The 12,346-nt window shown below is 38.9% G+C and overlaps 1 protein-coding gene across 3 annotated transcripts in view; it reads right to left on the bottom strand.

Annotated features, from left to right (window-relative positions):
* The window catches only part of RALGPS2 (Ral GEF with PH domain and SH3 binding motif 2), a 129,889-nt gene that overhangs the window by 104,975 nt on the left and 12,568 nt on the right, over window positions 1-12,346 (bottom strand). For all 3 annotated transcript variants that reach the window (XM_010850131.1, XM_010850133.1, XM_010850132.1), the window contains exons 3-4: window positions 12,074-12,178; window positions 10,752-10,802 (exon numbers count right to left, since the gene is read on the bottom strand). In XM_010850131.1, the coding sequence (XP_010848433.1) occupies window positions 10,752-10,802; window positions 12,074-12,178 (156 nt within the window). The remainder of the gene's footprint in view (window positions 1-10,751; window positions 10,803-12,073; window positions 12,179-12,346) is intronic.

Raw genomic sequence — 12,346 nt, 5'->3', positions numbered from 1 at the left:
AGTTGGACGCGACTGAAGTGACTTAGCAGCAGCAGAGCCTCAACTAAATACCAGAAAATTCATTCTAGAAATTAATGAGTGTTTACCTTATGGTAAACTTTTGCCCTTACTGAACACTGAAGAATTCACACTGAGGAAGAAAATGTTGTGGATTATGGGCAGAGAGGAAAAAACACTTCTGCTTCCATAGAACAAGTGTTACTTGATAAAAATTACGTTCTTGGACTGGGTAATAGACTTTTGTGAAAATAACTAAACATGGTAAACAATGGGAGATGATATGCTTGCAGGCTGTACAGGCTGTACAGTGTACAAGCCTTGGAATGGTCACTCAAATTCAAGTATCGAGTAAGTATCATTCAATCACTATAGACACACGAGCAGACAAGTTTCTGCCTTGGTGGAATTTATGTTCCATTGAGACCCTCCCGCTCCCCACCCCAATCTCTAAAAACTTGACTTCTGACCACCCCCAACACTTATCATCTCAAGACTTCTGCAGTTTTGGTCAAAATCCTATTTATTACTGATTGAAGCTACACTTAACTGAAGCTCTTACTCTGAAGTTACCACCCAAATTTATTCTACTTTCAGGAATCCTCAAAGACCTAAAGAGTATTTTAAAGGTCAAGTAGTCTAATATCCCTTCACTTATCTAAATTTTTTTTTAACAAAGCCTAATGACATAAAATTGATATTTCTCCCGGCAATCTTGATTCCAGCTTGTGTTTCTTCCAGTCCAGCATTTCTCATGATGTACTCTGCATATAAGTTAAATAAACAGGGTGACAATATACAGCCTTGATGTACTCCTTTTCCTATTTGGAACCAGTCTGTTGTTCTATGTCCAGTTCTAACTGTTGCTTCCTGACCTGCAAACAATTTTCTCAAGAGGCAGGTCAGGTGGTCTGGTATTTCCATCTCTTTCAGAATTTCCCACACTTTATTGTGATCCACACAGTCAAAGGCTTTGGCATAGTCAAGAAAGCAGAAATTTTTCTGGAACTCTCTTGCTTTTTCCATGATCCAGCAGATGTTGGCAATTTGATCTCTGGTTCCTCAGCCTTTTCTAAAACCAGCTTGAACATCTGGAAGTTCATGGTTCACGTATTGCTGAAGCCTGGCTTGGAGAATTTTGAGCATTACTTTACTAGCGTGTGAGATGAGTAAAATTGTGCAGTAGTTTGAGCATTCTTTGTCATTGCCTTTCTTTGGGATTGAAATGCAAAGTGACCTTTTCCAGTCCTGTGGCCACTGCTGAGTTTTCCAAATTTGCTGGCATATTGAATGTAGAGCTTTCAACAGCATCATCTTTCAGGATTTGAAATAGCTCCCCTGGAATTCCATCACCTCCACTAGCTTTGTTCATAGTGATGCTTTCTAAGGCCCACTTGACTTCACATTCCAGGATGTCTGGCTCTAGGTCAGTGATCACACCATCGTGATTATCTAGGTCATGAAGATCTTTTTTATACAGTTCTTCTGTGTATTCTTGCCACCTCTTCTTAATATCTTCTGCTTCTGTTAGGTGCATACCATTTCTGTCCTTTATTGAGCCCATCTTTGCATGAAATGTTCCCTTGGTAGCTCTAATTTTCTTGAAGAGATCTCTAGTGTTTCCCATTCTGTTGTTTTCCTCTATTTCTTTGCATTGGTCACTGAGGAAGGCTTTCTTATCTCTTCTTGCTATTCTTTGGAACTCTGCATTCAGATGCTTATATCTTTCCTTTTCTCCTTTGCTTTTTGCTTCTCTTCTTTTCACAGCTATTTGTAAGGCCTCCCCAAACAGCCATTTTGCTTTTTTGCATTTCTTTTCCATGGGGATGGTCTTGATCCCTGTCTCCTGTACAATATCACAACCTCCATCCATAGTTCTCCAGGCAGGCACTCTATCAGATCTAGGCCCTTAAATATATTTCTCACTTCCACTGTATAATCATAAGGGATTTGATTTAGGTCATACCTGAATGGTCTAGTGGTTTTCCCTACTTTCTTCAATTTAAGTCTGAATTTGGCAATAAGGAGTTCATGGTCTGAGCCACAGTCAGCTCCTGGTCTTGTTTTTGCTGACTGTATAGAGCTTCTCCATTTTTGGCTAAAGAATATAATCAGTCTGATTTTGGTGTTGACCATCTGGTGATGTCCATGTGTACAGTCTTCTCTCGTGTTGTTGGAAGAGGGTGTTTGTTATGACCAGTGCATTTTCTTGGCAAAACTCTATTAGTCTTTGCCCTGCTTCATTCCATATTCCAAGGCCAAATTTGCCTGTTACTCCAGGTGTTTCTTGACTTCCTACTTCTGCATTCCAGTCCCCTATAATGAAAAGGACATCTTTTTGGGGTGTTAGTTCTAAAAGGTCTTGTAGGTCTTCATAGAACCATTCAACTTCAGCTTCTTCAGCGTTACTAGTTGGGGCATAGACCTGGATTACTGTGATACTGAATGGTTTGCCGGGAGAAATATCAATAACCTCAGATACGTAGATGACACCACCCTTATGGCAGAAAGTGAAGAGGAACTACAAAGCCTCTTGATGAAAGTGAAAGTGGAGAGTTAAAAAGTTGGCTTAAAGCTCAACATTCAGAAAACGAAGATCATGGCATCTGGTCCCATCACTTCATGGGAAATAGATGGGGAAACAGTGGAAACAGTGTCAGACTTTATTTTCTGGGGCTCCAAAATCACTGCAGATGGTGATTGCAGCCATGAACTTAAAAGACACTTACTCCTTGGAAGGAAAGTTATGACCAACCTAGATAGCATATTCAAAAGCAGAGACATTACTTTGCCAACAAAGGTCCGTCTAGTCAAGGCTATGGTTTTCCCTGTGGTCATGGATGGATGTCAGAGTTGGACTGTGAAGAAAGCTGAGTGCTGAAGAATTGATGCTTTTGAACTGTGGTGTTGGAGAAGACTCTTGAGAGTCCCTTGGACTGCAAGGAGATTCAACCAGTCCATTCTGAAGGAGATCACCCCTGGGACTTCTTTGGAAGGACTGATGTTAAAGCTGAAACTCCAGTACTTTGGCCACCTCATGCGAAGAGTTGACTCATTGGAAAAGACTCTGATGCTGGGAGGGATTGGGGGCAGGAGGAGAAGGGGACAACAGAGGATGAGATGGCTGGATGGCATCACTGATTCGATGCACGTGAGTCTGGGTGAACTCCAGGAGTTGGTGATGGACAGGGAGGCCTGGCATGCTGCGATTCACGGGGTCGCAAAGAGTCGGACACGACTGAGCGACTGAACTGAACTGAACTGAATGACATGAAATAGGTTATGTTAGTGGCACACTCTGTAGATGTCAAAACTGAAACAAAACCGCAAGTCTTCTGGCTCACGGCTTTTATGTTTTGCTACTAAATTATTTTTTGGAATTCAAAGGGCTTTAAAATAAATTTTAAAGTAAGTGAAATTAAGTAATTGAGAATTTTCTGAGCACCCACAGAAAGAGCTGTGAATGTTGGACCGATTTAAAAAAGAGAAAGCAAAATACATGACAATTTACCTCCCAAAGTGAAAGTGAAAGTCACTCAGTTGTGTTTAACTCTTTGTGACCCCATGGACTATACAGTCCATGGAATTCTCCAGGCCAGAATACTGGAGTGGGTATCCTTTCCAGGGGATCTTCCTAACCCAGGGATCGAACTGGGTCTCCTGCATTACCGGTGGATTTTACCAATTGAGCTATCAGGGAAGCCCATTTACCCCGCTAAACTGGTCTAATTTAAAGAATACTGAGAACAAAAAGACAGTGAGCAACTCTGATAGTTAAGAATTGTAAGGATGTATTAACAGAACTACCAGCTTTTTCCTTCCTTGTAATCAGTGTAACTGCAGTGTCAGCAACCATATATCATTGTGTCTCCGTCCCATGCCTATCACTAAGGAAGGGCTACTTAGAAGGAGGAACGGGAGAAGAATGAAAAGCCGGGTTTTGAATGAGAGTAATCACCATTCACAGAAGCTTCCAAATTTGGCCATGCTGCTTGGGCCAGGGTGCAAATGAAGATTCTTAGGATTTCTGCAGCACTAGCTATAGGAATATCAGGGCATGGGATTTCTGTAGCACTAGCTACAGGGGCGGAGAAGACAATGGCACCCCACTCCAGTACTCTTGCCTGGAAAATCCCATGGATGGAGGAGCCTGGTGGGCTGCAGTCCATGGGGTCGCTAAGAGTTGGACACGACTGAGCAACTTCACTTTCACTTTTCACTTTCATGCACTGGAGAAGGACATGGCAACCCACTCCAGTGTTCTTGCCTGGAGAATCCCAGAGATGGGAGAGCCTGGTGGGCTGCCGTCTATGGGGTCACACAGAGTCGGACATGACTGAAGCGACTTAGCAGCAGCAGCTACAGGGACGTCAGGGCAGTGTCCACATAAAGGAGGATCCACCAGTAAACACAGGTAACAGACTGAGATGAACAAACATGTACAGGCGCTAGGGAAGGTTCATACTCTGAGCCAGTGAGCTGCAGCCCTGTAAAAATACTGTGCTCTTTTAAAAAATTTCCTTCAGCGTTGACAGGGAAGCATAGGGAAGCAGAAGGGGAGAAAAGTTATTTAGGAAATAAAATCAACTGGAGATACTAAAAAACAGAAGAAAGAGGACAGAGGGAGAAGAGAAAAGAATGACTCGCAGGTTTCTGATTGGTACTAAAAATGGATAGACAGATGGTGCAAACCACTCAGAAAGACAACTTTAAAACCTGAGCAAACATTTTTTCTGTATAATTCTATTAAGTAGTTTGTAAAATTACTGAACTTTCCTTTACCATTAAATTCTTTTCATTGGTAAACATGTTTTTCTCCCATTATTCTCTATTATAAAACAATAAAAAAAGTGGCAAAATGTGTTCTTTTGTCTTCCCTTCACTTTCAAGCCATTTCAAGTGTAACACAAGGTTGGAGAAAAACCAGACTGAGCATTAAATCTGACTCAGATCTGCTTACTAAAAGACCAGATTTCTTCAGCCAGTGTTTTACTGATGACTAAGGATAGTCTCTATATAATAAAAAATAATTTTTGACATCTCAAACATAAGGCCAATAGTTTCCAGAGGGAAACAAAAGGCTTTGAGTTTTTCTTTTTTTTTTTCCCCTGAGCAATTCTGAGGTAGACAGTGCAGCAGACAGGCAGATAAACAGCTTTATTCTGGGAAAACAACTGGACTTTCTGTCTACAAGTCAATAACAAGTTTAGGGACAAAAGTTTAAATAAATTCTGCATGATACAAAAAGACTTGGGAATATAGAATTCCACAAGCTGGTAACAATGGCAATGATCTACTTAGGGAACAGAATTAGTGTGAAATATATAAGTTGCAAGTAGCTCAGAAATTGCCTCATTTGCAGAAAACTGAGACCTGTGTGGCTCAATCACCAACTTGCAAATCAAATCACTAAACCACATAGCTGGATTCAGAATCTACATTCTTCAAAGCTCAGATTTAGAACATTTTATTTCAGAAAATGTGAATAAATCATCACCTGAAATAGTTACATGTGGATATATACACAGAATACTGAGTTTTGACTAAAACAGTTTTAGTGTAACTAACGATCTTTTAAATAGTTTCCTTTTATATATTATATATATAGTTTTTAAAGCTTTATATAAAATTATACAAACTTGAACAGTGGTATAATGGATAGAAACATGAAGAAAAATTTATTTGGTTCAGTGATAACCACTGTTTTTTCATATCTGAGGTTAAATTTGGATTTAACAAAAATAATTCATCTGGTAGTCAAATTAATATTCTGACTACATAGAGAGACCTCATTTTATGCTAATATATGAGACTAATACATTAGACTGGACAACATCTTGACTTAAAAAATCTTTTGTTAAAGTTATCAATAGCAAGAGTTTTACATAATAAACAAATAATATCTGTACAAACAATATGGAAAACAATTTGGCAGTATTTAATAAACTTAAGGATATTAATGTGCTACAACTCAGTAATTAACGCACTAGAGTATAAACATGGATGCTGGTCAACAATGTTGGACATAAGTAGACAAAAAAGAAAATCACGGGATACCATACATAAAAAATCAGAAACATGCAAAAGCAAATACTGTTAAGGGAGAACATACATTTGTAGAAAATCAATAGCTAAATGCACAGGAATGATACAGATCAACACTGGATAGCGGTTCCTCTGGTGGGAGGAGGGAAGACAGGCGAATATGGAAGGACGCAGAGTGGCTTCAACAGTACTGGGCTAGGTCAGTACACAGAGTTTCATCTTGTTACACTTTACATCTTATTACACGTCTTAAATATCCCAGGATAAATCAGAAGACGTTTTTCTGCCAGGTGACAAAGTCCTGTTGATGCTGCCAGAGTTAATGTAACCTTGAAGATTATATGAGATGGATACATGACAAGAATATTTTGGTGCTACATTGCTTCTTCCAAGAGTTACTGCTTCAATTTTGGGGGAAAAAAAAAGAAAAACATTCTCTCATTGGATAAAACTTACTAAACATTGTTCATTTTCTCATTCTAAATATTGAGTTCCCACTACATGCCAGATAAAATAGTAACAGTATCTGTCCTAAGTGTCCTCATGTAGCTTAAAACCTAGTGGAAGTAGCAAGCAATAAACATATAAGCCCAGTATTAACATCACTTTACACCAGATCACTCCTTCCTTCTTAAAAACACGTACTTCACTTGGTTCACTGAATTTCACACTAACCTAGTTTTCCTCCTAAATCACCAGGTGCTGCATCTCAATTTCTTTTGCTAGCTCCTCCTCAACACTAAATAGGTTCCTTCTTTTCTCCAAGTATATTCACTCTCGGTAATCTCACCCACGCTTTAAATATCTCTACACTGACAACTCCCAAACTTACATTTCCAGCTTGAACTGGGGGTGGTGGGGTGGTGGTGGTAGAATATACATATACATATATAAAATACAGTATATATTACCTAATTCAACATTCTCTTTGGCTGTCCAACACACACGTAAAACTAAACATGTCCAAAGCCAAACTCAAGCTCTTCCTTCAAAATCTGCTCCTCTGGCCTTTCTCCAGAATACACTGCATATTCTGTTTTCTATAAATGGCAGTCCCGGGAGCTATGAACACAATACTAACCATTTTCCATCTCAAAGGCTACGGAGTAAATGTTTCAGGTGTCAGGCCAAAAATCTTGCCATCATCCTTGACTCCTCTTTAGCATACAGTGCCTGACAACTTCTCACCACCTCCTCCCTTCACACCCTGACCCAAGTCACCTTCCTTGCTCATCTGGTCTCCTCGATTCAGTCCTTGGTCCCTGCCCCTCCCCACCCCCATGGTTGCTTCCCCACATACCCTGGCCAGTTAGTCAGGAAGAGCTACTTAAAACCCAAATCAGAAAATGTCATTCATTTGCTCAAAACCATCCATACCTTCTGATTTTTTTCAGAGTAACGGTTCCCCAGGTCCCATGCCATCTGGCCCTCTCACTTTCTACTAGACCCCCACACTTACTCACTGAGCTCACTGGCCTTTGCCCTGGGCTTCACACCTCACTCCAGTAATCTTTTCCCTTATGTGAGCATAATAAATAGTTTACAGTGGGTAGATATATAATAAATGTTAGTCTAATTCTTTTAAAAATGTCTTCCTTGATTTTTTTCTTGTCTTTAAGATACAACACACAGTCATATTATAAAGTCACAAAATACAGGAAGGAAAAGTATTCAGGGCCATTGTAGACTTGTATATACTACACCAAATACACTATATTTTGTTCCCAAAAGAACTAAGAAAGAAACTTATGGCACTATATATAGGCACTGTTCTGTCTGCTTGGAACACCCTTCCCCCCAAACAGTTGCAGGGCTTGCTCTCTCATCTCGTTCAGGTCTTTCTCAGATGGCACCTTTGCAGTGAAGCCTGTCTGATCACCCTATGCAAAATCACAGCTCTCACGGCCCTCACACCCTGTCCTCTTCTGGCTGGCTGATACTTCCCATGACACACTACTAGCTTACTTTACTCAAATGTAAGATGCACAAGGGCAGGAATTTTGGTCTCTTCACTGCTATAAACCAGCATCTGACATAGAACAGACACTCAGTAAATACTTATTGAACCACAATCCATAAATGTAAAACTGCAACTGACAAGTCCAGTGAAGTAGTAGGAAGTGCTGGGAGAGCCTGTATGAAGAGAAAAAAACTCATCTGAGAAAGTCAAACTTAACTTGAGAAGTGAAGGATGATTAGGAGTTAACTAGGATGCACGCAGGCTCAGTGGTGAGACGGGCTAAAAGGCCACTGTAGCTAGACCAGAAAGAGGTGGAAAACGCGGAAGATGAGGTTGGAGTAGGTAGGAAGAGGCAAAACTTAGAATAGATTCGTAGACAATATTGGGACAATTTGTCTTTATCTTCAGAGCAACAGGAAGCCACTGAAGCATTCTAAGCAGAAGAATCATGAAAGCAGATTTATATATTGAAAGATGACCTTGGCTCCTGGGTAGAGAAAGTTTAGAAGGGTCAGGATGGATGTGGACAGATAAGGTAGAGGGCAATGCAACAATTCAGATGAGTTACCATGGTGTATTTGATTAGGGTGTTCAGAGTAGAGAGAGAATGGATAAATAAGAGATTTAGGCTAAAAAAAAAAAAAAATCAACAGGATCAGTGTTAAATTAGATCAGGAAGTGGGGTCAAGGGAATTTTTAAGGTTCACTTCTAGGAAGTTCACAAAAAATTCCCATTGACTTGAAGCTTATGTCCATAAGCAGTCACTGCTAGATCTTCAGTGTTCAACCCCTTGCCACAAATGGCTATGGAGCACCTGCAATGTGGCAAGATGTGCTGTAATTGTACAATATACACTGAATCTCAAAGTCTTAGCACAGAAAAAAGAGAGTAAAAATCTCAATAATTTTTATACTGATTACAGGTTGAAGTGATAATATTTTGGATGTTGCAGTTAAATACAATTATTGAAATTAATTTTACTTGTTTCTTTTTATTTTGTAGAAAATGTAAAGTTATATAAATGGTTTACGTATTTCTACTGGATGGCACTAATCTCGGATGAAACTTCTAGAAATATAGTAATCACAGTTTATTCAAAAGGAAAAAAAATATGTCTAAAGAGAAGAGGTAGTGCTAGTGGTAAAGAACCCACCTGCCAATGCAGGAGACATAAAAGATGTGGGTTCAATCCTGGGTTGGGAAGATTCCCTGAGGGAGGGCATGGCAACCCACTCCAGTATCCTTCCCTGGAGAATCCCATGGACAGAGGAGCCTGGTAGGCAAGTGCCCATCAGATCAGATCAGATCAGTCGCTCAGTCGTGTCCGACTCTTTGCGACCCCATGAATCACAGCACGCCAGGCCTCCTTGTCCATCACCAGCTCCCGGAGTTCACTGAGACTCACGTCCATCGAGTCAGCGATGCCATCCAGCCATCTCATCCTCTGTCGTCCCCTTCTCCTCCTGCCCCCAATCCCTCCCAGCATCAGAGTCTTTTACAATGAGTCAACTCTTGGCATGAGGTGGCCAATAGTTACACATGACTGAAGTGCCTGAGCATGCACAAAATAGAAGATGACTGAACTTTAGGACTAAACGTTGTTCTTTTTATGAAGAATTCAGTTTGCTTTGTTCAAGGATGTGAGGAAATGAATACTTCAGTTACTGTTATTTAAATACAAAAGCCATTTTTCTGTTTGTGTCTTCTTTACAGACTAGATTGTTCTGCTTCCTCTGTTGCTAAACTAATGGTTTCAGAGTGCCCTCCATCCACGGTATAGGGAAAAAGGGGAAAAAAAAAAACAAAACAAAACTGTAGATATAACAAAGACTCAGAGGTCATTTAGGCCCATGCTTTCATTTTGTAAGCGACAAACTTGAGATATTCAGAAATTAAGTAACTTGAAAAACACAGGACTGTCTATGCCACTGAAGATACAGATGTTTTCTCTAACATCTATGTTATAGTTGACTTGAAAATACTATAACAAATACATTATATTTTGTTCTGAAAGAACTAAAAATATATCTGTCTTAAGGTACTGAATATGTCAGTATTATTGATGACTTAGTTTGGGGATACAAAGTCATATGTATATTCTCACCTGATAAGAGTGGAAAAAGCATCAATTTTTAAAGTCTGAAAACCAGTTCTAATACTAAGCTGTAATCAGGGACAACTGTCATTCTGTTTTCTCATCAGTAAAATAGATGCTACCATATTCAGACTGTGATAACGATAGGAACATACATACACACACAGTGTAATAAACAGTTTACAGTGGGTAGATGCAGATAGTTTCCTTCTTCTTAATAAAACAAAAAATGCCTTCCTTCTCTCTCTTCTCGCCCAAGTGTCAACACACAGTCATATTATAAAGTCATAAAATTAAGGAACAAGGGAAACAATTACTGAAGTGAGCTGTGAAACCCAGTAGCTTACTTCTTGGGAGTACAAGAAGATGGGAGTACAAGATTCAAAGCCTCAGGTAGATCATCCAACCTGCCTAAGTCTATGCCCCCTTCAGTAAAGTGATGAAACCAAATCAACCAAAATGACTGAGTCTCATCTATGACTCAACAGTGTATAGCTATGAATGCCACGAGTTTCCAAAGCCTGAACAATGCCAAAAGCTTTAAACATTTAAAAATTAATATAAAGTGTAATTTTTCGTTTCTAAAACTTCTCAATTTGAGATATAATTCACCATTTTGCATATTTTAAAGGGAAGTTCTTAAAACTACTCACATCTGGTTGAATGGCTTTAAATACTGGAACATCCATTAGTGTTATCTGACCCTGAAATAAAAAGTAAAAAATTTTTAGAATTTCTTCTTTGGAATGCCATAATATGACATATATTTGAAGTTAAAATTATTAGTCTGTACTCAAATCTTTACTAGAAAAAAGTCCCAATTTTATAAGGGCTTAAAAAAATGAAAATTTAGTCCTTACACCATAAAATAAAATTATTTCTATTTATCTCATGCCTTTTTATATTTTCCTGTGAGACAAGTGGGGTAAAGTTACAAAATAAACAAATAATTTTAAAAGTTTGAACATGGTCATACATTGTGTGTGTTAGCTGTTCAGTAGTGTCTGACTCTTTTTGACCCTAATGACTGTAGCCCAACAGGCTCCTCTAATTCATGGGATTTCCCGGGCAAGAATACTGGAGTGGGTTGCCATTTCCTTCTCCAGAGGATCTTCCCGACCCAGGGACTGAACATGAGTCTCCTGTATTGCAGGCAGATTCTTTACCACCTGAGCCACCAAGGAAGCCCAAATACATACACTAAATCAAAACAAAAAACAAAAATTGGATCTACTGGTTTATAAAGCAGTGGTGTTGCTGTGACTATTAAATCATACCTACTCAAACAGTAATATAAAATGTGATGATAATACAAGGGTATTTTTTCCCAACTTATGAAAAGTAACTGACTCTACACTAGTGGCAACTCATACTGAAGGTCTTCACGTGCTTATGGACCTATCCCTCTTGTGACTACACATATAAAACAAAATCTAGCAATACACCAAAGTTTATTCCTGGAATGTAAGAGTAGTTCAATATCAGGAACTCAGTATATTCTGCTAACAAGCCAAAGGAAAAAGATAACGCAAATAAATGAACACTTGTCTGTTAAGAACTAAGTTTTTCTAGGTATCCTTCATGAAAATGCAATAATGCCTTCAACTTTAATTTTTTAATTTACAAAAAAGTAAAAGTACTTCTTTCCTACCTATGTCAGTAAAGTACATTTAGCTGGGGGAGGAGGTGTAGGTAGAGACGAAAGCAATTATCATAAAGGCTTACTATTACTTCTCAAGCTGATAGTGTAACCTACAAAGCTTCTCTGAAAGTATCAGTGGATTTTTTTCTTTCATCTTCCCCATTTCATTCCTCTGCTTGCTCCATTGTTGTGCTACTCTCTCCACTGATTCCCACATCCAGTTTGTTTTTTTTTTTTAAAACATCTCCTCTGTTGGGCCTACAAATTCTAATTGGATAGTACCAATATGTAAATTATGTGCAAAAACTGGAGAACAAGAGGTGGAAGACTTACCGCATATTCTTCTGGTGTAACCTTAAGGACATCAAATACCACAGCATCAAAACTTTTCTTCAATTCAGAACCTTTGTCACTTAATGATTCAGAACTGCTACTTTTCTGTTAAATTAAAAAAAAAAAAAAAGAAGCCACTAAAAAATTGTCTTGCAGTCAATATCACAGAAACTAGACTGGCTTTAAAACTGAGGAAGCTAAGAATACTGAGTTAACAAATTGTAGAAAAGTTAGTCGGAACAGGACTGCTTAGTTGGAAGAGCACTAGAAAAA

The sequence above is a fragment of the Bison bison genome, unplaced genomic scaffold (assembly GCF_000754665.1).
Source record: "Bison bison bison isolate TAMUID 2011002044 unplaced genomic scaffold, Bison_UMD1.0 scf7180017864289, whole genome shotgun sequence".
Lineage (NCBI taxonomy): Eukaryota > Metazoa > Chordata > Mammalia > Artiodactyla > Bovidae > Bison > Bison bison.
The sequence above is the reverse complement of the archived record's forward strand: the minus strand, read 5'-3'. Positions and strand labels throughout refer to the sequence as shown.